The sequence below is a fragment of the Phalangium opilio genome, unplaced genomic scaffold (assembly GCF_054372755.1).
Source record: "Phalangium opilio isolate 3A_F unplaced genomic scaffold, DU_Popi_V2 ptg000024l_1, whole genome shotgun sequence".
NCBI classification, from domain to species: domain Eukaryota; kingdom Metazoa; phylum Arthropoda; class Arachnida; order Opiliones; family Phalangiidae; genus Phalangium; species Phalangium opilio.
In genome coordinates, this window is record NW_028324155.1 from 8,382,512 (window position 1) to 8,407,382 (window position 24,871).

General features: G+C 39.5%; 6 protein-coding genes and 1 long non-coding RNA gene across 10 annotated transcripts; 3 read left to right on the top strand and 4 right to left on the bottom strand.

Annotated features, from left to right (window-relative positions):
- Positions 1-27: 27 nt before the first annotated feature.
- On the bottom strand, positions 28-6,025 carry LOC149692649 (anoctamin-7-like). Of its 2 annotated transcripts, XM_089868487.1 has the most exons (16): positions 4,946-6,025; positions 4,585-4,869; positions 3,772-3,853; positions 3,606-3,706; positions 3,363-3,435; positions 2,886-3,291; positions 2,777-2,821; positions 2,621-2,715; positions 2,159-2,560; positions 1,994-2,103; positions 1,769-1,929; positions 1,518-1,686; positions 1,334-1,463; positions 1,138-1,274; positions 967-1,047; positions 28-714 (listed from the first exon to the last, which is right to left on the bottom strand). In XM_089868487.1, the coding sequence occupies exons 1-16, from the start codon at positions 5,132-5,134 to the stop codon at positions 580-582; spliced, it is 2,601 nt and encodes an 866-aa protein (XP_089724613.1). In that variant the 5' UTR covers positions 5,135-6,025; the 3' UTR covers positions 28-579. The 2 variants fall into 2 exon arrangements, with proteins under 2 accessions (XP_089724613.1, XP_089724614.1); XM_089868488.1 differs by lacking the exons at positions 967-1,047; positions 1,138-1,274 and having other exon boundaries at positions 4,946-6,024.
- LOC149692650 (uncharacterized) lies at positions 820-3,234 on the top strand. 2 transcript variants are annotated; one of them, XR_016382848.1, is made up of 3 exons: positions 820-1,221; positions 1,287-1,477; positions 3,112-3,234. It is a non-coding gene; the product is annotated as an uncharacterized LOC149692650 (long non-coding RNA). The 2 variants fall into 2 exon arrangements; XR_016382847.1 differs by lacking the exon at positions 3,112-3,234 and adding an exon at positions 1,605-1,824.
- Positions 6,026-6,627: 602 nt separating the features above from the next.
- ClpX (Caseinolytic protease chaperone subunit) lies at positions 6,628-10,667 on the bottom strand. Its single transcript, XM_089868498.1, has 9 exons — positions 10,214-10,667; positions 9,787-10,158; positions 9,573-9,724; positions 9,139-9,501; positions 8,626-8,841; positions 8,271-8,558; positions 8,057-8,194; positions 7,679-7,933; positions 6,628-7,599 (listed from the first exon to the last, which is right to left on the bottom strand). The coding sequence occupies exons 1-9, from the start codon at positions 10,284-10,286 to the stop codon at positions 7,417-7,419; spliced, it is 2,040 nt and encodes a 679-aa protein (XP_089724624.1). The 5' UTR covers positions 10,287-10,667; the 3' UTR covers positions 6,628-7,416.
- Positions 10,668-10,802: 135 nt separating this feature from the next.
- Positions 10,803-12,529, top strand: LOC149692652 (protein PRRC1-like). The gene is made up of 3 exons (XM_089868524.1): positions 10,803-11,674; positions 11,743-12,034; positions 12,099-12,529. Exons 1-3 carry the CDS (start codon positions 11,167-11,169, stop codon positions 12,415-12,417), a joined length of 1,119 nt encoding a protein of 372 aa, XP_089724650.1. The 5' UTR covers positions 10,803-11,166; the 3' UTR covers positions 12,418-12,529.
- On the bottom strand, positions 12,511-13,891 carry LOC149692653 (uncharacterized). 2 transcript variants are annotated; one of them, XM_089868536.1, is made up of 7 exons: positions 13,685-13,891; positions 13,447-13,579; positions 13,241-13,378; positions 13,056-13,179; positions 12,932-12,991; positions 12,791-12,862; positions 12,511-12,713 (listed from the first exon to the last, which is right to left on the bottom strand). In XM_089868536.1, the coding sequence occupies exons 1-7, from the start codon at positions 13,749-13,751 to the stop codon at positions 12,630-12,632; spliced, it is 678 nt and encodes a 225-aa protein (XP_089724662.1). In that variant the 5' UTR covers positions 13,752-13,891; the 3' UTR covers positions 12,511-12,629. The 2 variants fall into 2 exon arrangements, with proteins under 2 accessions (XP_089724662.1, XP_089724663.1); XM_089868537.1 differs by having other exon boundaries at positions 13,447-13,626; positions 13,685-13,811.
- Positions 13,892-13,946: 55 nt separating this feature from the next.
- Positions 13,947-23,024, bottom strand: QIL1 (MICOS complex subunit MIC13 homolog QIL1). Its single transcript, XM_089868551.1, has 5 exons — positions 22,896-23,024; positions 14,587-14,664; positions 14,357-14,513; positions 14,235-14,286; positions 13,947-14,171 (listed from the first exon to the last, which is right to left on the bottom strand). The coding sequence occupies exons 2-5, from the start codon at positions 14,604-14,606 to the stop codon at positions 14,062-14,064; spliced, it is 339 nt and encodes a 112-aa protein (XP_089724677.1). The 5' UTR covers positions 14,607-14,664; positions 22,896-23,024; the 3' UTR covers positions 13,947-14,061.
- On the top strand, positions 19,651-24,521 carry eve (homeobox protein even-skipped). Its single transcript, XM_089868517.1, has 3 exons — positions 19,651-20,497; positions 22,903-23,162; positions 23,468-24,521. The coding sequence occupies exons 1-3, from the start codon at positions 20,110-20,112 to the stop codon at positions 24,119-24,121; spliced, it is 1,302 nt and encodes a 433-aa protein (XP_089724643.1). The 5' UTR covers positions 19,651-20,109; the 3' UTR covers positions 24,122-24,521.
- The last annotated feature ends 350 nt before the right edge of the window (positions 24,522-24,871 follow it).

Sequence of the window (24,871 nt, forward strand, 5' to 3'; positions counted from 1 at the left end):
CATTTTAAGCGCAATTACGACATTAGCGTAAAAAATATATTAAAAGGCCTCTGTATTGTTTTTTGTCTTGTCATTATCACGTGACTTTTTAGGCGAAAAGGCAAAGCGCGTGACATAACCCCTACCGCGCCACCGACAGATTTGGCGGGAAATCCACCGTCCTACTTTTCGATAAAGCGTGACTAAAAGTTATTTGAACTTTTATTTGATAAAATTTAGATGAAATATTCTTTTTTACCCAAAAATATATGCGTATATAAATTTGTTCAAAAGGCCATTAACTTGAAGAAAAAACATTCCCAAATAGGAAGGAAACGTTAGGTATTTAGATTATGTGACCCTTGACCTCAATTTGTGCGGACACGACAAATTCACAAATTTTACGAGAGCACGCGACAGTTAGGTGGTATTTAGAGTTAGTTGACACATACATAAACACAATAGTTTCATTTTAGTCTGTTGTTAGTTGATGAAACTCTAGGACAAGGCTGGAGAATATTTGGTCCAAAAGTTCTCTTGGCTCATGACGCGTAGAAGCGAGTTAGTTCGCCTATGACTGCGCACGCTCTCAACGCAGTATCATTTATCGTGAGCGACGTCACCGGGTTTCGTGTTTTCGTGCAATGTCGGATTTTCCAAGACAGTTTGAGTTTTGGCCAAGTTAGGCGCCACAGATGATAATTTCGTCATCAAATAGCCCACGAAGTGTTGGCTCTGAGAGTTCAATTTATATTAGGCCTAATTCTTAAATTTCTTAAGCCTATTTTGTATTTATACAAAGTGCCGCGTCATACTCGTGGGAATTTAAATTAGGCCTAAGACGTCTTATCAAAAAGTGCCGCGTCATCCTCTTAAGCTTAGTCCATCAACTGGCCAAGAGTCATAGAAAAAAAAATAAGGGACACACGTTGGTCAGTTGATGAACTACAGTTTAAGATGGACTCGCGCTTTCTAAAATGACTTTACCAATTTCTTCTCGTTTGAAACGGAAGTGGGAACGTCAGGAATGATGATCATTATGAGAAATTTGACGGCAAAAACTAAATGCTAATTACCAGAAGAAAGTTAGTTTTGAAAGGAAAATTAACCTTTAAAAGTTAGGAGTTAGAAGAAGAAAAGAAAAGACAAAGGCCCAACCTCGAAGATGATGACTATCATCAACCGTTCTTTAATGGAATTACGTTCGCGACCAAAGTCGGACGTGAACCCCAGCAACAAGGCGTTAGTACAAACTCCGCAAATGTTAAGAAATGCCAAAATATTCATCCACATTCCTAATTACCCAGAGGGATATGTAAATCACCGCAACCAAAATTAAGATAAATTGACTTACCGATGTCATTGTCCTGATAAGGAATCGGTCTCCGATTGAGCCATAGGAGACGTTTGGCGTCAACTCTCATGTCGCATAAATTCATGATCAAAATCATCATGGGAGCGATGGGTAAAGAGGCGGAGAACATCTGCCAAATATTCGGTAAGCCTCGGTAATTAGATAATTGGTGGACGTCACGTACCATAATGTATCCGTATTGAATTATTTTCTCGTTCATTTCCTCCCTGGTGAAATCCTCGACGGGCGGTTTGTACATTTCTCGAATTAGGTAATGCTGTTTGGCAGGATCTGCCGATCCCATGACGCGAACTCGCTTTGGGTCGAAACGCATGTACAGCTTTTTAATCTGACTAAAAGGATAAAAAAAACGAAAAGGGTACATATAGAAAAGGGCCGGGTCCCAGGGGCAGTAATTTAAATACTAGTACATACGGCACAATGATGTCTTTGAAGAATTTGGGTAACGGTTTGATAATCATGTGCGAAAGTAACTGAAAAGACAGCATGGACATGCAACTGTCGTTCCTTCCACTGTGACAACTGTCCGAGTATTCTTTGCCCATGTTCATGATTCCGTTTTCGCCGGCGATATCCTATTGGTTAAGGGATGTTAACCGACCAAATGGAGGGGAAAGAGTTTAGATCCGATCGACTTACCTTTCGGAAGAAGGCCACGTAGAAGAGGGACGTGTAGGTGTTGGCGAATTGAAACGCGAACAGTTTAAAGACCAAAGAGTCACTGTAATTACTGTCCGTTCGATGGTTCTCTAAAAAAGTGTAAACGATCACGTTTAAGCATATTTCCTCAAGTACCCGACTTACCCCAGTCAGTTAATTTGATGGCCACCCACTGGTAAACTTGTCCCAGTAACATAATGGACATGGTGTTGAGAATAGTCGGGACAATAGCTCCGTGGATCATGGAGCAACTGGCGTCATCCTTGCACCAATTGACGGTAGCGTAGACGCGATACACGATGACGGACGTGACGCTGATAAAGACGACGCAGACCATGAAGATAAGCGATATGGACGAAGCCACGAACTTCAACATGCGATGAGACGTCGGGTAGTAGTAGTAGACTTCTCCGGTCACGTGGTTCAATTTACTTCTAGTCCCTTCAAATTGAGGACGGTCCGGTTCTACCTCGTCAAAGGTGTCCATGTGCCAGCGATGAGCCAGAGTGATTTGTTTACGAGTCCAGATTTCCGATTGAACGGTCCCTAAATAATTAGGTTTACTTAGGACTGTCCCAGAAATAAATGTCCCAAATTCTTATTTACCCCAGACGCAAATAACAAACGCAAAAAATGGCGTCAATACATTGTCACTCGAGGCTTTGATAACTTCAATGTAATAAACCGCGTCCCGATAACCACTGCATAGTTTTATTCAGAGGTTCAATTTAGGCCTAAAATTCCTCAATTACAATAACTTACGCTGTTTTATTTCCACCATGCAAAAACTTAATATCATCATCCATTCTATCATGGTCAAAAGGCAAAAGTTAAATTTACCGCTCCTTTATTGATTGAGGGAAGTACCGACCTTTCAATGACCCCGATAGAGAAAACGGTAACCCCCAAAATGGTCGGAATCCATAGCGATGTCACTAAACTCCCGACCCATCCAAAATAAAATGCAATTTTCTCTCCGAAATAGTCCTTAATTTTATCCAAAGGTTGTGATTTGAAGAAACCAACCCAGAGTCGGTTGAGAATCTTGCGTGTGTCCAGGGCCACTCTCATGCCATTGACGTTGTTTTCCTCCCCAGGATGGTCGTCGTTAAACTCGCGCAATTCCAGGGGTCCCTTATCGAGTCGATGACCCGCCGCCGTCATTGGCGGAGGATCGCTGTCGAAACAGGGGATTCGACTGTACTGTTCCATCGAGGACAAGTCGTGCAAAACGAAAGCGTCCAAGTAGGCCTTCTTCATTAATAAAAACGGCAAACCTGCGCGTGGGACGTCATGGAAGAAAGTCGGTCAGATTGCGACCTTGTCAAATGGTAATTGATTCTCTTACCAATCATTCTTCTGGCAGGTAACAAGTGCGAAACTTTTTCGTAAATATTTATGTTTATTAGAATATGGTGCACCTACGTCAATAATCAATATTTATTGATTTTTATTTTTTTTATTTTTCCCCAACTAGTCCTTATGTGATTTGCAAAGTTACAACCGATCAATATCTCATTGATCAGTAATAGAGTAATCAAGGCGCGCTAACTTTGCAAGTCACTCAAGAAGTATAAATATGTCAGCTTACAAGCAGATATCTAACGGTTGACCGAAAATACATATCCGGGTCATTATTTCCCAAAAACCAGGCTCGACATTTATCCAAAAATGGAGCGTAAATTTTGTAGGCTAAAAAGAAACGGGGTTAGTAAGACAACCCCACCACTATCTATAATAGGGGTCAGATAACCCACGTTCGTCTTCCATATCCATTAGACCTTGCAGCTTTTTGGCCAGACCCTTCTTCTCTTTTGTTGGCGCGCTTTCGAAGACCAACTAGAAAATTGGTGCAACCACCATAACCATAAGTTGATCCATTTAAATTATTAAGTTAGGACAAATTCGCGTGACCCGCGTCGTGTTATTAACCAAGTCGTTACACAAAAGGAACAATCGATATTAAAGTTCTACTGGGAAACTAACGCTTTGGGTGTTCTTAAGGTTCCCGCCTTCCTATTGGAAATCAACGACAACAGTTGACAATTTAAATACACGGGTTCATTTGAATAAATACGAGTGAGAATTAAGTTTCAAGGTCACGTAGGAACAACTATATTAATAATAAATACGCGAAATATTGGTCGATATTCTAATTTTGCTGATCTGCTATTTATCATTCTTGCAAGGAATTTTATTAAAGTGGTTTTCCGGGGAAGTTGAGCCCTTTCTAAGCTTGCATACTGTTGATAAGCCTTGAATAATTAATAACCCTAGCTGACATTTCCATGGAATTTTTTTCTTTTCCTCTACTCGCGTGTCTAATTCGCCATGATAAATCACCTATCATCCGAAAACGTGGAATACTTCTTTTCCCTCTAAGGAATTTTAGCATGTGGTATCAATCCGACATAGTTCCTTACCCACTACGCTTTCAATTGACATCTACCTTAGTAACCTACTACATTTACGGGGAATTTTAGTAAAAGTGACAAACATAGCGTTGATAGGTTATGACCTCTATAGGTCGGGGGAGGTATAAATTATGAAGGAAATAATTTTTGACTGACCCCAGCTAGAGCGCATTCCAATCGTGTATTTTCGGCCGCTTTGCATAATGCTTCAAACGGACAATGAATTTTAACGAAAATTCTTTTGCCAACTCGTTCTTCGCAGACTTCGAGTCCTTGTTCCAGCATGGCATCGTGAAAATATCTACGAAACTTTCCCAAATCCAAAAATTCCGGAGTGATGTTTGCTAATTTACTAAACAGTTCCGTTTTGACATCACGCGGCGCGTAATCCGTGTCCTCGTAGACCAAAACATAATCGATGGTCTTCAAAGGAACCAGTATCTATTTTTTCCCCCAAGTAAAGTCACTTGAAACCCCGCTTTCCCTAATTGCCAAGTAAAAGGGTAAAGTCACCAACCTGTTCTGGCCCAAGTTCCATAGGACGGTATGAATTTTCTCTTCCTTCCGGTAACTGTTCCTCGGAGCTTTCTTCAGCAGAGGCACCATTTTCGAGACATTCCGGAGAAACTGCACGCGAGACTCGCGTCAAGGCTCTACGCGACCCTCCGCTACTCGAGCTCGTATCTTGACCACCGTTTCTCGGCATCTATACGAAGGCTGGACTCCCCTCCGTCAGTTGTTGACCAAGGTTTTATAGATTTCTTACCACACCTCCACCCTAGCCCGTCTCAGGAAAGCTATAACCGAGCTCCAACCTAGATTCTTAGGCGTCAATAAACAGCGTTCAATCTTTGTACGCTTGCAAGCCCCGGCAAACCGCTACCGATTTTCAGGGAATTCTAAGGTAGTTACTTCAATCGATCTACTTAAATGTCACGTGTGCATAAAAAATTTAATCGAAGTGCCACGTGACATTCATTGTCACGAAGATAGTTACTCACACTGACACTAGTTGAGCCTGTTTCGAACAAACACACCGAGGGGCTATTAACTACCGAATACGTGTTAATTAAAATGTAAAGTTTCAATACTTCCTTAAATTGAACTACCGAAGGCGGCGCGCCTCTTAGAAATGAATTTAAAATTCCCTGTTAATGGTTAGCCCCACGTTTACCTAATTCAGTCGCAAGGGCAAATCAATACAAATACAGATAATGTGATTTGTTTTGTTAACAACATTACAGTAGAATCGTCCTTGACCACTGTCCACCGTAGACGAGTTATATTAAACTTTTGAAAACGGACGCAATCGAACTTACAAAGGAAACTTTTGAAACGCGTTATTTAAGAGTTAAAGGAGCGTCCGTTCATGGCAAACTAGAACCCGCATTTGAAACAAAATCGTTAGGTGGAATAGATTTCGCGGGAATTTATAGATCTAACCCTATTTCCTATACTATGTGTCCCGAGTTCCTCATACGGGCACGGAAAAAAGGGGTCAAATTTATTACGGGACAGACACGAACCGCCAGACCACGCCGCTATACTCCTTGAGCGGCTTGTTCAACCAAAACATCAAAGATATGTCAAGGGGCGCCTGGAGATTCGGGATCATTAGAGAAGTTTTAAATACCTTTATAGCGTCCTCTTCTTGGTGTCGAGTAACAATGAAGACTTTAATAATGGGCAAGGGGTGTGGTTGCGTAATAAAACCTAGACCCAGCATGGTCTAGGCCTAGTTTCACTTATGCGGAAGTGCATTAGTAGGAAGGAAGGAAGGAAGTAGAAATGGGACATTTACATCCTTTTTCGTTGGCCTATCTTTGATTTCACAGGCGATCGCGATAATGAAAACAACACAGGGGTTTGAGATTGTAATAAAAAGGAAGGAGTATCAAGTGAAATTGTGAATCAAAACATACTTGACCAACTTTAGGTCAGACTAAGTGGACACCGATAGGGGTCAGAATATAGCGGTCAAAACCGTAGAAATTAAAATTTAGGACCGTTGAGAGGGGGGGGAGGGGGTTAAGTAGGTCAATTTTACCGGGACACGCAAATCGGGAAGGTGGGGGCGGGGCGGGTAGAAGGGTCAAGTAGGTCAGTTCACGCACCAATTCTAGTTCCCATCAAATAAGCTTAAACGGTAACTTGATACTCCCTTTAATTTAATTGAAAAATAAATAATTTCACAGCGGATGTTTCTTAGTTTCTTTATTATTGGCTTCATTAACAAAAAAAAAAATAAAGCCAAGGATAATAATTACATGATGAAATTACAGTATACGAAATATTTTTCCGTCCTAATTAATTGATTTTAATTAAACAAATTTAAATTGATGGTTTTTAATGTCCTAATCGGTTCGCGCCTTTCCAAAAACAATTTTGTTTTTTAAATATTCCCCCAAAAAATTGTTTATAATTTACAAAATGTTACAAAAAACAATTTTCCGTTCTTGGTTTTAATTTCTAAATCAAAGTTAATTGGGAGGAGTTCGAGTTAAAAATGGTAATTGGCTCTAATTAGAGAAATATATTCCCCGAAAATTCTAAAAAGAGCCATTGAAATTAATGGACTTTTCCTAAAAAGAAATTGCTCGGAACCTTAGATGGGAACAATATTCTTCTATATAAAAAAACGTTGCTTAAAAACTTGTTTCACTATAGAAAAGTTGCGTTTTTACCAAGGATATAAGTGTACCTTTCAAGATTGCGACTCTAATTTTAGTTAAATGGGAGGGAAGAATTAATTACCTAGAATGTTAGATATCTTTTTACACGCGATATAATTTTTTGGGGAGAAAATTTTTAAAACTCCCCGTTGACAATTACAAAGTCCAAAAAAAATTATTGTTTCATTTGAAGACGTATTAAGATATAGGTATAGTGTTCTTAAAACGAATTGTAGGAATCGACGCGTGTTCTTAAAATGTTCAGTTTTTAAACTCTCGATTGAAAATGGGCTATTAAATAATTGAATTTAAATACTTAAGTATTTATGGCGCGTTCCTCTATTTTTGATTCAAAGACTTCGTCGTGTTCTAAAGAAGTATCGCGACGTCCGCGAACGTAAGTAGCGGGACAAGTACCCTCCACAACCTCCTTGGTAATTCGAACACTGACAACGTCCGAACCAGGAACCTCAAACATTGGTTCCAATAAAATGGTTTCCTGATTCGAACACATACACACCGATAATTTGTAGAGCGCGTTTCTCAGCATTCAATAAAGGACATATATGTCTACTTACCATGATGGCTCTTAGTCCTCTAGCGCCCGTTTTTCTCTCCATGGCTTGTCTGGCGATTGTTTGGAGGGCGTCACTGGTGAAGGTCAATTCAACCTTGTCCAAACTGAAGAGCATTTGGTATTGGGGCACCAAGGCGTTGCTGGGTTCCGTCAGGATCTGAATCAACATCTCCTGACTCAAACTATGGAAAGGAACCACAACTGGAAATCGGCCGACAAATTCGGGAATCATTCCAAATTCGATCAAGTCACGAGCCTAAAGAAAGGAAGCGAGCAAACGAAGGAAGGAAGGAAGGTGGTCAAAAGTAAAGCCAATCTTGTCCAACCCCAACTTGAGTTTATAACAACAATAAGAAGTCGAGAAATGAAATTTATTCACCTCGACTTTCTTCAACATGGCGTCCTTCTCTTCCATATCGTCGCTGGCGCTTTGAGCTTCCGAATAACTGGCGACATCGGCGGCCGAAGCCGCTCTTCGTCCCGGTGACTGATTGGCGGGAGCCCCAAAGCCCAAATACTAAGGACACGCCAGAAACTCTTAGAAACTTTGCTTTGTTCGTATCAAAGCAAAGTTTCGAAAAAACGACACTAACCTTTTCATTTTTTCTCCTACTAACAACTCTGTCTAACCCGTTAAAGGCCCCAGATGCGACAAAAAGTATATTCGAAGTATCAACAACCACAGTTTCTCCTCGAAGTTTGCGCGAATTTCTTTCAGGGACATTTACTAAAGTTCCTTCGAGCATTTTGAGCATCCCTTGTTGGACCCCCTCGCCACCGACATCTCTTAATTGATGGATGCCAGGAACGGCTCCGATCTTATCAACTTCGTCAAGAAAAACAATTCCTTGTTGAGCTCTCTCAACAACATAGTTTGCATCCTAAATTTGAGACAAGTTTCTCAAATTTTTGACATTGAGGGCGTAATTTTGGCCTATTTCTCTCTACCTGTAGGAGTTTAGCTATGACAGATTCTATGTCCTCTCCAACGTAGCCGGCTTGGGTTAATGTAGTACAATCGCAAATGGCGAAAGGAACTTCTAAACATCTAGCGATTGTTTGAGCTAATAATGTTTTGCCACTTCCTGTCGGCCCCAAAAATAATATGTTGCTTTTTTCTAATCTTAAATCGTGAGTGGACGCGTCTAGAACATCGTTTCCCCTCTGTAACACGCGATAAGTAGTTTTAAACTACGCGAATTAAGGACCAATTTCAAAGATTGGACAATAGGGAGCTAACAGTTCTGACCCTGAAACGTCACACCCTTCTATCTCTTACTGAAGTTTCATCCCCCCTAACGGTTGGAAACAGTATTCCACACGCAAAAATTCCAACCAGAGAGGGGCTGCGTGACGTCAGACTATCTCTTCCCCCTAGCCAGTTGTTAGCTCCCTATAAGACTTAACAACGTCCAAGCCTAGAAATTGAAGCAAAACCCTCCCAAGAATATTAATATTCACGTGAATGGGTTGAGAATGTTCTCCTGTAACGTCTTGAACATGATGATGGGTATGAGTAGGTCCTACAGGTCCCCCAATAGATTGTCCTTGATGGGTGGGTGGAACCGTTTGATTCTGTTGCTGTTGTTGCTGAAAACTGACCCCCAAGGGGCTACTATGCGTGATCCCCGAGATATGAAGGAGATCTCGGGGCGCGAAAGCCCCGTGGCTGTGGTTTTCCACAATATCACTGGCTCTAGCTGAACCAGAGGCATTGGCCGGAACATTATTATAAATTCTCTTATAATGATTATAGACTGCAACTGCCAAGACCTTTTTGGCATGATCTTGACCAACTACGTGGCGATTTAGATATTCAAATATCTGGGGTATTAATCGGGTCATTAATTGGGGCTTTAAAATGTAATTGCAATCAAGTTTTCGTCAATAATTACTTTCTTAGGGGGAGGGGGTGGTCTCCTGTGAATATTTTTCTCAGTTCCTATACCAACGTGTCTATTTTCTTTGACCGTTTTTTTCGTATCCATATCTGACAGAACCACAAAAAAGTGGTGACATTTCTCACATTTTACAAAACGAGTTGATGCTAAAAATCAATATGCTAATTATAACTTCTTTCAATTGAAACTGGTTCAGAGGGTCCCTTACAAACTAAAGTTTCAACTTGAGTGCATGGATTTCCACATTTCGGACAACAGAGATGTCCGTCACTTCCTCCCCCGGTGGAACTGGTCCCCCCATTATTGTTGTTATTATTCCTTCCAGCTGTTCCATTGCCATTGGAACCCCCCACCCCTCTGGCCCCGGATTTTCCCCCATCAGAAATTCCCCCGCTTCCCCTGACACCAGTTACCCCTTCCCCGTAATCATCGCCTCCATCGTGAGGAGGACCAATAATTATACGATGAGAGACAGATGTTGTACTAAGCCCACAAACAACCAAAGGAGAATTTAAAGATTGTCTATAAGCGTGGTTCAGAAAAGATTGCCAATTGGAATTTCTTGACCGAATAGTGTGGGCTATTGAAAATTATATAATTACCTTACGCGGGCGAGTAAAATGGAACAGACTTACGTAATTTCGACGAATGTATCAAAGCTATAATCCTCCAAGGTTGATTAAAGCCATATTTCATGGCTGATGACATATTTTCAAACTTCCAACAATATTTTATATTAACTTTGAAACAATTTCACGTCGATAACACCCGATATTTGTCAGAGAAATGGATTAATCCAAATGTGCGCGATATTTTTTTAAATGCTTAATCAGTATTTTTCTTATCACTGATTTTTAATTATTTTTCACAAATTTTCCGAGACCAAGGCTTAGCGAGTAGAACGATTCATACACTTTTCTTAGACCTTAACTATAAAACTTTCGACGCACGATTTTACTTAGACTAATTAAATTAATAATTATCTTTATGTCCAGTATTCCATTAGTTATTTAAACTCAAAAAGTATTTATTTAAAACTATAGTATTATTAAAACTTACGTCGTAGACTCGTATAAAATGTTTAGTTACTTTGGTAGCTTGCCAAGCAGACTGGGGAGGGGTGGGTGAAACCAAAGTAAGTCAGTTCGGTACAGTTCCCTCTTTGTACAGGGAAAACATTCAATAGAATGTAAACATAAACAAGAGCTAAGCCTAACTTGTCAAAGTGACGTGGCTCATGGTTATCAAGATTGTAGGGTTCTTCCGGTTGTTTACGTGTACTTTTGGCGATTAATTTGAATATAATAATATAGTTAATTACTTTCTCTAGGCTAAGTTGAACAATTAGAGTTTCACATTTATAATCGTTTCAAATTACCTAGAAACATTAAATTAGTGAAGCCTTACGCGCCAAAAACTTTAAAAGTGACAATTGACGTGGCGAATAAAATTATTAATTAACGTTTAACGCAATTAGAAAATTATGAGGTCGAACGTACAGGGATAATCGCCTAAATAGAATAGATAAAGGATAATTCTTATCAGAACCTTAAGATAAGTTTTTTTTCTGTTTGTAAAGGAAAAAAGCATGGCCGATACATCACCACCCAGCTCTCAAATCTCTCCACCTGAGAATAAACTAAATTTTCCCGAACCTCTACCGATCCCGTTTAGTTTAGGGAACGCGAATAACCTTAATTTGGCCGAAACCATCGCGTTGAACGTCTCTAGCGCACCCCAAACAGTCCAATTAGTACCAAACAATGTTGTTCAAACTCCTTCCCCTGGCTTGCCAATAGATATCAATAAATTCAATACGTTTGTAAACCCATCTCCGACCCAAAATGCGTCGGAAAATAGTAAAACAAACGCGTCTACAACCATTAACTTGGGTCCAGAAATAGAAGCAAATGCTGTTGTGATGCAACCCAAACCTTCCTTATCTAATAGCCCGCTTAATGCCGTCATTAAAAGATCAAGTGGTTTATGGAGTTGGTTCGCACACACCCTATTATTGAATAAATTCGCTGAAAAGGCCAAATCCTCAGTAGATTCTATGATAGCAACATTAGACCCAGGCATGAGAGAATACATTTGTAAGTTTAACAGGGCTTCTAAGGGTGTTTCAATGGTTTCACATTGTCTTTGTTCCTTTCTCAAAAAGATTCAGGAGGGGATGTGAGGATTTTCGTGGCTTCCCCTAATCCCTCAAAGGATTTCACGGTGATTCAAATCAGGGATGCCTTTCAGAAGGCATTTGGACGCGCCACAGTCAGTGGGGAAAGTGGGAAAGCTACCAACATGGCACCTCAATCTGTGGGATTCTCAGCAGCATTAAAAGCTGCTGAGGAAAAGCTTTCTTCAGTCCAATCTGACAAAAATGACGCGGACATGGGATTCAAACACAGGGCTTATGTCGCCTTTCAAGACTTTGTTGTAGAATTGGTCCCTGATAGGTAAAAACTAAAACCCATGGAATCCGTCATTAATTTGATTTCTATAAGTTAATTCTTTCATTAGATGGTATGATATCACGTGTCTGGTGTTAAGAGACTCTCGTTTTGATGGCGACCTTCAAGTTTTTTCTCAACCCAGCGCCATTCCCCCTGGATATGTTAATAGAATGCAAGACAACACTCCCCCTGATTATCCCTTAAGATGGTCAGGGTTTGCAACAACCATTGGGGAAGCTTCCGTAGCTTTAAGCGGGAATGAGGACCAAGAAAGCTGGAGAGAGAATGTTTGTGGCGTTTCTACCAAAGAACTAATTGGTCAGGCTGCAAAATCATTGGCTTCAATGTACCGAAGAGCTCTAATTGAACAGAATCAATGGCCATAGAGCGTTTCTTTTGTTTCATATTTGGGGCCTTATTATTTGCATAATAGGAAATTATATTTTATAACAAACATTATGATCAATAAAATCTTAATATATCTTTCTTTGGAACAAATTTATTTTGTAATTATTTAACAACACACACACGCAAAAAAATAATTAAAGATGTCTTTTCCCAAGAACTCCTCAGATTCTTAAGCGAGTTTGCTGACAAGTTATTGTTTGAAGTCCATTTTGGATTCCTGAATCTCTAGCAGATTTTTAATCTCTTTAAGAGCAGCTTGAGCTTCATTCAAGTTCTATGTTTTGTTCGCAATAAAAAGAGAGGCTTAAGTGTTCAAACTTCATTTCTTTTGAAAATGTTTATCCAACTTACAGTAGGAAGTTGGTTGAAAGCGGCTAATTCTTTTTCCAAATCCTTTTTCACCTTATTTTTATCCTCAAGGATCTATAGATTAAACGCGAAAAATACTTCTTAAACACATCTGTTCTATCCCTGAATATTTATGTTTCAAACCTGAGATTTGGATACTATGTCTTGATGCGTTAGAGATTCATCCAATAAACTTGTTTCATTCTAATTAAGTTTAAGTCTTAGTTGAAAACGGGTCTTTAATTTCTAAATGTTTTGAACACTATACCTTCAACAAATTCAAATCTGATAAAATTTCTTTGTTTTTCCGTTTAATTTCATTCAAATTAGAAGCGAGTTTATGATTTTTAAGTTTGGTGTCGTTAATTTTAGTCGCTGCTTCTGGAATGACGCTATTTTCAAGTTTAACTAATTTTAATTAACGCCGAAAATGATAACTATGACTAATCTTACTTATTAATTATTTTGTTTTTAAGGAACTCCATTTTTTCCCGATCATCCTTTAATTGTGTATTCTCATACTGTAATTTACTATTTTCAACAGATAACGCAATGTTATCTACCTTTAATTTTGTCAGGGCCACCGTGAAACTAATTGTAAAGAAAATTGTAGATGGGGTGTCTTTCTTAAGCCTAATTTAATTATCTTCAATATAAACCTAATTTCGGTGGCGTCTTTTAAGTTTAAGATAGTTGCTGCTTCGGCTAAATCCTGTATGACCATTAAAGTCTCATTTGGAAACATATCTTCCCTAATTCCTACACCGCTTAAGTGGTTCTTCAACGCCAATGCTTTAAAGTATTCAAGGATCACGACACGTGTAAACAATAGACCAAGGCTTAAGAATATATATTCTTAACAAACATAAGTTAAAACAAAGTTATAAAAGCTTTTACCTTTAGCTTCGTATTCCGCCATTAAAGTTTCCAATACTTCAATTTGCCTTGATTTAACTTCATCCATAATTAATGATAATCAAAATTAACATCAAACAAAGAAACGTGAATGTATTGGGTCTGTCGACACGCGCAACTACTGAAGCTGAAGTTCCCGCCAAAATTTGACCTTATGAACTTGACTCATATTCAAGTCGTCTGCTAAAAACTTGAATTTCACCTAAGCCTTGCACTTTAGCTTTTATAATAAGAAATACATCTCTCCTTTCTTAAAACTAGTGATTTTTATTTTCCACATAATTCAACAAATTTGTAATATACCTAGGACAATACTATTTAAATAGAAACAAAAAATTTAAACGCATAATTTATGTAATTCATTTAACAGAGTATTCTATGGCCTCTTTTGCTTTCTGCCCAATAAATTTGACACTAGATCCAAAGGCGCATGGAAGCGAGGCTAAGCCATCGAATAGATAATAAACACCTATAATTAAAATTAAATGTAAGCTATCTTCCACAAGATCTTGGTCATATTGTACAGTCATACCTTTATTCCAATAACGCGAGCATTGGATTGAGAAATCCTTTTCCCCGGGTAACTATTAGATTTAAGAGATGCGAAATTATCATTCTAAACTACAATATCCTTAAAATATTACGGATAATTACCGGTAACTTAATTTTACTCGTATACTCCTTAGCTACAGGAGGCACGAGAGATTTAACATCTTGCAAAATCCGCGAAGTTTGATAATTATCTCCCCAAACTCCTTTCTCATAAGTGATATAAATGACACCACCACCAATCGAGGCCTTAGTTAAGAACCTAAACATTTATAAATTAGTTTAATTACCCCATTAATTAATTAATAACTACCGGTGAAAGGAATAATACTAACTTCAGCGTGGCGAGCGCCATTTTGATTTTTAAAGGGAAGGGCAAATAGTGTAGCAGACAGCTAAGCTATTGAGGAGGGCTGGAAATACGTAAAGATTATAGGCGCGAATTTTAAAATCAAACACGGTTATGACTTTGTTACACACTATATTTCTTATGGAAATTATGCAATCGCATCTCCAGAACAGCAAATATTTATTTGAAAAATACTATTTTCTAATTCCGTATGCCAAAAGGGACTAAAAGATATAATTTGAAATAAGGACCCCCCTAAAAGCAACGTAGCGTTATGGGTTATGGTTTAGAAAGTTTGAACTTTATTTATTTACAACTGTTAGATTGTTATTTCTTCGGCTGCACGCACGACTGATGCTTATTTTATGATTTTACGACACTGACTTACTCCTAGATATTTCTCTTTCGTACATAAAAGAATCTATAGAGCCCAAAGCGTAACGTTAAGAGATTTTTCAGCGCGTTGCTAAAAGCACGCGTTCTCGTCTCCTCCCCTTGCTGTTATAATTTTTGAACCTTTTACGAGGTAGCAATTAAAATGCCCTCTGTCCCTTCCTTGGCTGTAAGCAAAGATCACTTTATCGTTGCACCAAATGCACAATAGAAAAAAAAAGCCATTTTCGAAGAAGATCCCTTCGGGACAGAAGAAACTATTCTTCAATACATCAATTTCTAGAAGAAACGAAAATTGGTTGGGTACCAACAACCATCACCAATAAAAGTCACGTTGCCGGCGCCCTAGGCTTCTTATACTACCCATCATATCATACAGGACCAATTTAGTCCAACCTCTATCACCCTCTAGGGTACTTACGAACGACAATAGTGTCAAAGTGGGGGATCGATACATCCTTAAACTTTCGTAAAAATGGTCTATATCATCCAATACAAGCCAAGTTTGCACCGAATAAAGTATATGTAGAGTCGGAAGTCGATATCTTGAAATAAAACTAAAAAGTGACTGGTGCTCCGAGCTGTAGAGTTACTGTTAAATACTGTATTAAATCCAGCTTTGCGTTGAAGTCCAAGTCATATTCTTCAAGCAAAATTAAGTCTTTGATAACCACGTGACGCTTATAAAGACTTTTGGTAAATATACTTTTCAACTCCTTCAAATGACGGACTTCTAAGATACGATGAGGCCATAATAGGTAAGCAAACTTCGGATGAAACGGGAGTATAGGTAAGTGTAGTTTTGAGTTCGACCGCAAAACTTAAAAGAGAATTAGGCTTAGGGGCTACAGTGACAGGGAGAAACTGTTTTTTTGGGGGGGGGGGAGAAAATTGTCATTGTGAAAAAAAGCGTCATCCACGTTCGTTTATGGCGCATAATGGCTCCTAGCACTCACTCACTCACTACCCTAAAAATATAATCGCGCGAGCGCAATGTTACTGAAGAAGATTTTCTCTGCTAAAGAAAAGACGTATTTTCTTTTGCCAAAAAGCAAGCCGTGCATGCTCTCTCGGGCTCCCCTCCCCGTCAAGTTTTATTAGTCACTTTACTTCGCAAGCCATTCCTCCCTCTTACGATTCCTACACCCATTCTTCAAAAGCCATTATCCAAAGATATCTTCCACCCGAAATCAATTTGGAGCAGCTAACACACCTAATTCGTCAGATAGTGTTAAGAGTACGTAAGTCATAGCGCCCAACAGGTTCAGAGAGCGAGTTCCAGGCATAAAGATATCAAACCGAGGGGTAAACTACTTAGATTAAAAAATACCCCTCGGGTAAAACAAACAAATCTAAAAATTACTCTCTTCGTTCTAAGAAATCAGTAGCGTGAACTTGACTTCTAAAAAAATATATCTTTTGGTTTGATTTCTTTCTAATAATTACCTAACCCTAAAATAAAGCTAAGCTAACCTAACCAAACCCTAACTATTACAACATAAACACAATGAGGCGGTCAAGTTACCGTCTTATCCATTTGGTCACTGATATTAAACATTACGTTCCAATTAAACGTATCACATCAAATACCCCACTGATTGCTGTTTCCCTGGATACTGACAGCTGACAGCCCATGGCAGAGATATGATCTTTGGCTAAAAGCCTTTGGGGTGGGTGAAAAAGATATAGAAGGGGGAAATGACATCTTTCGCTACAAGGAAGGAAGGAAGGACTCGTAAGAACGCCGTTTGTCGTCTCTGAATACAGCCCTAATAATTCATAAGGGACTTTTCAAAAAGGGCAACCTCCCCCTCCTACATTTTTCCATTCTACATTTCACGACATTTTTTTTTTCTTTTCTTCAAAAAGTGCAAAAGCACTCAATATACATGATAAATGTAGCAGTAGGGCCACCGCAGAAATTTGCGGTTCTCGGGTGGTCAAAACTGACGAATAACGCCGTGGTTGACCGCCATAAATACATCTTTTATAGTGTAATAAATACAGCGGGGGACACCCTTGTCCAGTTTGTGGTTTTACAATCGGTCATACTTCATAATTTATATATTAATATTGGTCAGAAATATATACTCCCTCATCCTAGGGCACTAAAAGATCGAAAGTGACCGTTGAAAGAAATTTACGATAAGTTTTCAGTTGAAACGAATATATACAGCATGCACAGGGTGTACCTTGGTACCCGTGGGAATAGAACTCTTTCTCGGCTGTTTTAATAATTGAAAAGGGTTACGCTATACGGTTTTAGAGTCAGTTAGACCCGCGGTGAATTTTCGTAAATTGCCGTGAAGCGGTTCATCATAGTGTCCAACATTAAATGGTTTCACCTCATTCATCAATTCCTTGTCAAACGGACACATACCTATCCTATCCTTACCTATGGTATAGTCTATCATTATTGTGTCTACCCATATCCTCTCACCATGATCTGACCAAAGGAGATCTAACAGGGCATCCAAAGAAAAGGGTTTTCCATATTGTTCACGGTAGTCAAAAATACGTGAGAAAAAAAACCTCTTCTGTCAAGCACTTGGAATCGCATTTAATTCTATAATTTTAGCCATTTAAAAATAATTTAAAAGACCCTTAATATATTGTCTATACGAGATTGGCTTTATCTATATAAATATATTGTATTTGCATTTGCATTTGCATGCAATCACGCAATTTTCATGGCAATAAAAACAGATTTATTCCAGCATCGATCCTCTTTAATATCAGACCCGAATAAATAAGCCATAAATTCTTACACGAATATATTCTATCCCCCCCTGAATATCAACATTGTCCCAATAAATTTGCGTTGGGATACGAGCAAACTTGTAACGCCAACGTCAAACCCCATCCACCCACTCGCTATCCTCGACGTTTGACGTTAGAAGTTTTTGACCTCCGCGTCAACAAGGAGACTAATATCTCTATTGCCAATTCAAATGATAAGATTCGGAAGCTAGCGCGGCACGATCGGGGTTTATGGGCCCCCATGGTCCTTACTTAGCATTATATGGGGGCCGCAAATAAATAAACGAGCTATAGCGCCGTATACCACCACGGCTTGATAGCTATCAAATGTATTAGGGATGGTGCATGGGGTAATAGTGACCCCAAAAGGCTTAGGCCAAATGGCAGGACGTCGAAGCCTGATGCGATGATATTAAAACCAATAGGGGCCCGAGGTTTTATCCTATGGCTACTAGATAATACGAAACGATAGCGCGTATTGACCCCGATGTAGTTTAGTACATACGAGAGCTCTTGGTTATTATCAGGATGCCGCGGTCGCGTCTTCTAAAATAAAAGATTTTCATAGCCCAACTAGTTATCTTTTACCGCGTGCAATTTAGGGATACTATGAATCAGTTCCTCTTAAAGTTTTACATGAATATTCGTGGTCATGTTTTTATTATAACCCCAAGTTATTTAGTGTTCTTGGCAAGGGAAGAAATAGGACTATGACGTATCTCTTATAGAACCAGAGTTTAAAGTTGTATTGTAAATAACCCCATGTTAATCCTATGGAGAGGGTGTTTATGAACATTTTGCTTAATTACTCGGGCCCTGATTGTTATAACCCCAAGTATTTAGTATTGTTGAAAAGGGGAAAAATAGGGCTATGACATACTCAAAGCACTTCAATGTATCTCAAACAAATCAAAAGTTATAACATTTCAAAATAAGACTATCAATAAGAAAATGGGAGGGGTACAGAATAAAAACAATTTGTTCCCAAGATGCATTTCGCAAATTAAACTTGGTAGATTTAAACCTTTTTGAAACGAATGACCCCTTAGAGACAGAATTAATGAAAAAGAAGCAGTACTGCATCCTGGGTCAAATCTCTTTTGCAAAAGTTCAAACTCGGTGGAAATAAGGGGTTAAATTGGAGCAGATGTCCTCCCCCCGCTTTTCTCTAATCATTTAAGAGGACTCGGAAAGTAATTAAGCTAATAAATCCCCCCTGATGCGGAAGCCCCAATTAAGAGAGCCTATCTGGTCCCTCGACGCCAGCCTTAGAGCTCTCTCCCCGACCGTGCAGTGTATCTTGCATTGAAGTCCTCATACCCTCTTTGAACCATCTATTTCTCAGTGAGGGGCTCGTGCCCGTGATAAGGATATTAGATGGGCGAATGATTTGGGAGAATGGATTAATAGGAGCTGAGGGGGGGTTGTATCCCCGAATATCCCCCCCGGGCTTGGATATCGGATTTGAAAAGATATAGAGGGACCAATAGCAAAGCCACTCTCATCTTCATAAAATGATCGACCAAGGAGGATTCCATCCAATCAGGAAACGGAATGAGCGGCCACAATCCATCCCGAGGAAGCTGGAAAGCAAATTCCTTAAAGGTCTACTTAAGCAAATGATATCGTCGATGGTTTGTTAACTAGAATTCGTCTTTAAATCGCAGTTCTGTCAAACACATCTGTTAAGTTTCCGTGTGTTGCCGATCTTGCCCTTGTGGATATGGCAACACATTTGCGTAAATGAAAATACATTCCGATTGCAAAGATTTCCGACTTTAATCCAGAAGAGATAACTTAAGTAGACCGCGGCGTTACCCGGGAAAATAACGGGAATGTATTCGCGAAGACATTGTTAATAAGTACTCGGTATCATTGGTACCATTCTCTTTGAACACTCTCAACAGTTTCTCCATTGAATCTGATACCAGGAATGCATTTTACAAAGGAGGGTTGGTATTTCGGATGATATGGGCGGGACTCGTTCCATCGTATGGTATGTCGGCGGGTAAAATAGAGGCGGTGCATTCTGGGATCGATGGAGAGGAGGGGGACGTAACGGGGGATGGGAGGTGATAGCTTCGCTAAAGAGCAGTCTAAAGAGGCGCTCATGGACCCTTCCAACTTTTTAACAAGTTTTTCCCGAACCAGTTCCCCGACACATCATTTCATTTCCTAAGTCATCATAGACGTTGAGAGACATAACCATAGCTAAGTGCTACTATAGTTGGCGTTATTTTTAAACTCGGTACTTGTTTGAAAGACGTACCTAACCAAGTACTCGCGTAACTCGTCGAACCTCTCTTTCGCGTGAAAGACAATTACTTATTGGCGAAATAAAGAATCGCGTTATAAGATGCATTCATTTCGTATGGAAGCAACGGGTCCTTGCCCGACGGACGAGTTGTCCTTACATCATCATTTGAGTCACGAGCAGAAGGTGGGAGTTCACGTTCCTCATAGACTGGCTGCCCTATCTCAAAATACACCGAGTACTTTAAGCGAATCGGCGGCATTGCAAAGAATGTTGCAAGATACGCATCATAATCATAACAACAATAGATCCGGTGGTCATCACGCTAGGATGCCATCGTCTCTGGACGGACATTCTCATCAAAGCCAGAGACTTCAGGACCGGGAAGCTAACAACGCAAACGCGGGACACCAGTTCAGTCCGGTCAAGTCCAATCACGACACCGCCAAGGGGCATCAGGAAAATAATACCAAGTGTAATAATAAGAAAGGTAAGCATCTTCTCATTTTGTTGACCATTGAATCTTCCTAATCAAGAAAATATCGGGACGGATTAAATGATATCGGGACGGATTAAATGATATCGGGACGAATTAAATGATATCGGGACGGATTAAATGATATCGGGACGGATTAAATGATATCGGGACGAATTAAATGATATCGGGACGGATTAAATGATATCGGGACGGATTAAATGATATCGGGACGGATTAAATGATATCGGGACGGATTAAATGATATCGGGACGGATTAAATGATATCGGGACGGATTAAATGATATCGGGACGGATTAAATGATATCGGGACGGATTAAATGATATCGGGACGGATTAAATGATATCGGGACGGATTAAATGATATCGGGACGGATTAAATGATATCGGGACGGATTAAATGATATCGGAAAGTATTAAATGATATCGGAAAGTATTAAATGATATCGGAAAGTATTAAATGATATCGGAAAGTATTAAATGATATCGGAAAGTATTAAATGATATCGGAAAGTATTAAATGATATCGGAAAGTATTAAATGATATCGGAAAGTATTAAATGATATCGGAAAGTATTAAATGATATCGGGACGGATTAAATGATATCGGGACGGATTAAATGATAACGGGACGGATTAAATGATATCGGGACGGATTAAATGATATCGGGACGGATTAAATGATATCGGGACGGATTAAATGATATCAGGACGGATTAAATAATTTGATAGAGAGTTCCTGTCAAATACTCGCGAATATCTCTCTCCCTCTTGCTCTCTCAATTTTGAAGGAAATGATAGGAAAAGGTGTTCCGCCTACAAATTCATAGTTCCCAAAGGATCAATTGATTCTGATATCATTCAATTTAAACCGCATCGCTTTGGCTATCAAGCCATTCTAGGAAACGATTCAATAACGTAAAATCGTCTGCTGGTCCCATCCATCATTTGTTTTGTGTGAAACGGGCGCGCGCGACCATGGCATGCACGGTCAAAAGTTATCAATTCAGGGGGTTCGACCCCACAAAATTCTTCAATAGGATGAGTACAGGCTGCTCATAGTACACTTCAGGGTGGTCCATGGTAGTTCTCTTTAGTAGGCTACATTAGCCAAAGACTGACTCTATATGAGAAGGCTAGGCCCCACACGACACCACCCGTAAACCCCCCAACCCCGGTCCCCCCGTCTTTGACACAACTATATTCCAGAATGGCGTAATAGTTAGCCCATGGGCTAAAGGCCCTGCTTATCGCCTAACTGCGTGATAACCTAGCTTTTTGAATGAATGAAGAAATAAGTATAAAGTCAAATCTTTGGAACCCAAGAGATAGTTACAGTCTTGCAGACTTAAAAGTGGTTGTTCAACTTTAAAAGAACAATAGGTTCATGGAGGATTCCTTCAATTCACAGCGTAAATTCGCGGTATACTAGGCTTTACAGGTATCCAACCCAACCAATCGTTTGGCAAAAGATGTTAGCACTATAGGTTCTTGAAGGAGTTCCTAGCTTCAATCTTTAAACTTTACGGTTATCTAGGTAACTAATCTGCTTATTTTATCCTTCATAAAGCTAATATAATCATGGGTTTCCACAGTAATTAATTCAATAACTGATAGTCACATTAAAAGAAATTTACCCTTCATTGATTACAGCGTAAAAAGATTAATGCGCTCAGTGCGCTGGTACAACCTTTGACCTTTGAAATGTGGTATAGTAAACTTAACCTAAACCCAAAATAAAACGGTTCCATTAAAAAGGAAAATCTGATTTCACGCTTATAAGAATGCGTGTCGAAAATACTTTCATTCGCTTCAACCAAACCACCTTTGTTGATATAAAAGATTCGTAGGCTACACTTTTCAAGCCGCGTGTTGGGCGCGTGTAAGCGACTACAACAATCCCCTGATAAAAATAGACCCCTAAATTTGAATTTATGGCTTATGGGGCAGCTGAACCCCAACAGAAAGAGAGAGATAGAGGGAGAGTTACAACCCCCTAGCCAACTTTCCACCCAAAAAATGTCTCTATCAAGAAGGGACCAGTCGCTGAATCTCTACGAAATTCAACTTCTATGCAGAAAAAAATATTTTCTTTAGGTTGGGTATCAATTCAATGTGGTCAAACACGAGGGCGGACATCAACCGGGGGAGGGGGGATAGATCCCCTGGTAAAGATTAATGGCTCAAATAGAGGTTTTATACCGTTCTTATAGATTATCAGATCGCTCTGGTAACGTTTACACCTGTTTTTTTAACAAAGAACTTATACCAAGCCGTATTTTTGCACCCTGTACCTACGTGTTTACCTCGAGATTTAGCCTCTCTATTAGCCCTTAAAGCTATATTACGTATAAAGTTCATACCTGAGCTTATTTCTCGCAATTTGATTTACCTTTTAGACGTGTCAAATTGTCACGGTTCGAATCACAATGGATTGTCCTCGACGCAAAGTGGCAATAACGGTGGTGGCAACAACAACAACGGCAACGTCGGCAATTCGGCCATGTCTGACGCCAACGCAATTCGTCGTTACAGAACGGCTTTTAGTCGGGAACAACTAATTCGATTAGAGAAAGAATTCTGCCGGGAAAATTACGTCTCCAGACCTCGTAGATGCGAACTGGCCGCGGCTCTCAATCTACCTGAAAGCACAATTAAGGTAATTACCATTAATTAGGTCCATAATTATTAACTGTTAACCAATGTTTAAGTTATTATGAAAAGAAAAATTATAAGTCGCCTTGAAAGATCTCTTCCCCCTGAACGCAAGAGTATAGCGGGAAGAGCACATTTCAGGGGCCATAGAAAATACATTAAAATCTTAAAAACCAGCCCAAAATTTAAAATACATTAAAATCTTAAAAACCAGCCCAAAATTTAAAATTCATTAAATTAGCGACATATCCTAATTAATTACGATATAATTAATAATATAGAATCTTTTGAAAATATTAATTTTTCTAGGTATGGTTTCAAAACCGTCGTATGAAAGATAAACGCCAACGTATGGCGATCGCTTGGCCGTACGCTGACCCTCACTTCGCGGCGTATTTGATCCACGCGGCAACAGCGGCGTCCGCCTTACCTTCGGCAGCGTCTTACGGAGTTCCTTACGGAGGTTACGGTTACTACGGAGCTCCCATCGGAAGATACTCTCCCTTCGCCAGCGGAGTTGCCGGTAGCGTTAGCGGCGGAAGCCCTCCTTACGGGGTCCGACCTTCTCCGCCAACGGTCAGCGGAGGAGAAGCTAATATGAGAAGCCCAAACTCCGGGAACATTCCATCGGTCTCTCCGGTATCTTCGGCCGTTTCTCCGGGACATTTTCCGGCTTGCACCTACGCGAACGGCGAACCATGCCGATGTTTTTTCGGTAGCGGATCCGGGTACCCATCGGGGGTCATCGGTCTATTGACCTCTAGTCGGGAAACACCCTTGAACTATAGTTTACATACTAGTAACAGATCAGGAGGCGCCGAGAGAGACATACTCAAAAGTACGTCACCCGAAGTAGTAACCAACTCCAACTCCAGATCCGTTAACGCGTCGAGACCCACAAAAACAACTACTTTATTTCAACCGTACAAAAATGACGATGACGTCATCACGGAACGTTCCTAATAACCAATCAACTCGTGTGCGTGTGTGTTAATTAAACGTATCGTAATTAATTAGGAATAAATTAGAAGTCGGGACTTAATTTATACATAGCAAAGTTGGTTTATATAATTGCCTGCCACAAAAAACAAACTAGTCCATAAAAAATAGGTCAAAATCCCTTGGCAAAATTAACAAATATTTTAAACATAGGTAGGAAGTGTCCAGCCCCAAAAACTAAGAATAAAAAAAATCAATTTCTTTTGAGTTCCTACGTCATATTTTGATATACTTGTAAATATTTAAGCTAATTATTAATTCATTAGTTAATTATAATAATTTAAGGGTGTTTTAATCTAAAAATTTAAATTCGTATCGCCTGTAAATAAATAAAATTAAAAGAAAATAAAATTAACAAAGCGAACACTTTTTCCTTTTTTCCAATTCACGTATTGCTTCCTAAATAATATAGTCTTTGAGCGGCGTTGCTTTGTACCTTGGGGAAGAGAACTACCTTTTCGGGGGGCGAATGGGAAGGGGAAATGCCCCTCGTAATTCAATTTTAAAAAGAGGGCATATACACGCGTAAATGGTGTAAATAATGGACGCTTTTGGGAGAAAAAAAAATACCATCCTCGATCTAAAATTGAAGTACTAAAATCCTCACATAAGATGGCTCTCGAGTATGGCTTTAATAGCGGTACATTCTCAAGTTAAAAATAAAACAACGTTTTTTCCGTTGAAAATAAATGAAAAAGAATCCCGGGAGGTTTT

Coding starts and splice junctions, on each gene's coding strand:
- ClpX (XM_089868498.1), bottom strand. CDS start 10,286: ATGTCATCAGCCATGAAATATGGCTTTAATCAACCTTGGAGGATTATA. Junction 8,842..9,138: donor AACATTCTCAACCCATTCAC/GTGAATATTAAT, acceptor CGCGTGTTACAG/AGGGGAAACGATGTTCTAGA. Junction 7,934..8,056: donor CCATGTTGAAGAAAGTCGAG/GTGAATAAATTT, acceptor TCCTTTCTTTAG/GCTCGTGACTTGATCGAATT.
- eve (XM_089868517.1), top strand. CDS start 20,110: ATGCATTCATTTCGTATGGAAGCAACGGGTCCTTGCCCGACGGACGAG. Junction 20,498..22,902: donor CAAGTGTAATAATAAGAAAG/GTAAGCATCTTC, acceptor TTTACCTTTTAG/ACGTGTCAAATTGTCACGGT. Junction 23,163..23,467: donor TACCTGAAAGCACAATTAAG/GTAATTACCATT, acceptor TAATTTTTCTAG/GTATGGTTTCAAAACCGTCG.
- LOC149692649 (XM_089868487.1), bottom strand. CDS start 5,134: ATGCCGAGAAACGGTGGTCAAGATACGAGCTCGAGTAGCGGAGGGTCG. Junction 3,854..4,584: donor TGGAATGCGCTCTAGCTGGG/GTCAGTCAAAAA, acceptor CCAATTTTCTAG/TTGGTCTTCGAAAGCGCGCC. Junction 2,561..2,620: donor GTTTGTTATTTGCGTCTGGG/GTAAATAAGAAT, acceptor CTAATTATTTAG/GGACCGTTCAATCGGAAATC.
- LOC149692653 (XM_089868536.1), bottom strand. CDS start 13,751: ATGGATGAAGTTAAATCAAGGCAAATTGAAGTATTGGAAACTTTAATG. Junction 13,580..13,684: donor GGCGGAATACGAAGCTAAAG/GTAAAAGCTTTT, acceptor AATACTTTAAAG/CATTGGCGTTGAAGAACCAC. Junction 13,379..13,446: donor AAAGACGCCACCGAAATTAG/GTTTATATTGAA, acceptor CTTTACAATTAG/TTTCACGGTGGCCCTGACAA.
- QIL1 (XM_089868551.1), bottom strand. CDS start 14,606: ATGGCGCTCGCCACGCTGAA. Junction 14,514..14,586: donor ATGGCGCTCGCCACGCTGAA/GTTAGTATTATT, acceptor ATAAATGTTTAG/GTTCTTAACTAAGGCCTCGA. Junction 14,287..14,356: donor CGAGTAAAATTAAGTTACCG/GTAATTATCCGT, acceptor TAAATCTAATAG/TTACCCGGGGAAAAGGATTT.
- LOC149692652 (XM_089868524.1), top strand. CDS start 11,167: ATGGCCGATACATCACCACCCAGCTCTCAAATCTCTCCACCTGAGAAT. Junction 11,675..11,742: donor AGGCATGAGAGAATACATTT/GTAAGTTTAACA, acceptor TTTCTCAAAAAG/ATTCAGGAGGGGATGTGAGG. Junction 12,035..12,098: donor GTAGAATTGGTCCCTGATAG/GTAAAAACTAAA, acceptor TTCTTTCATTAG/ATGGTATGATATCACGTGTC.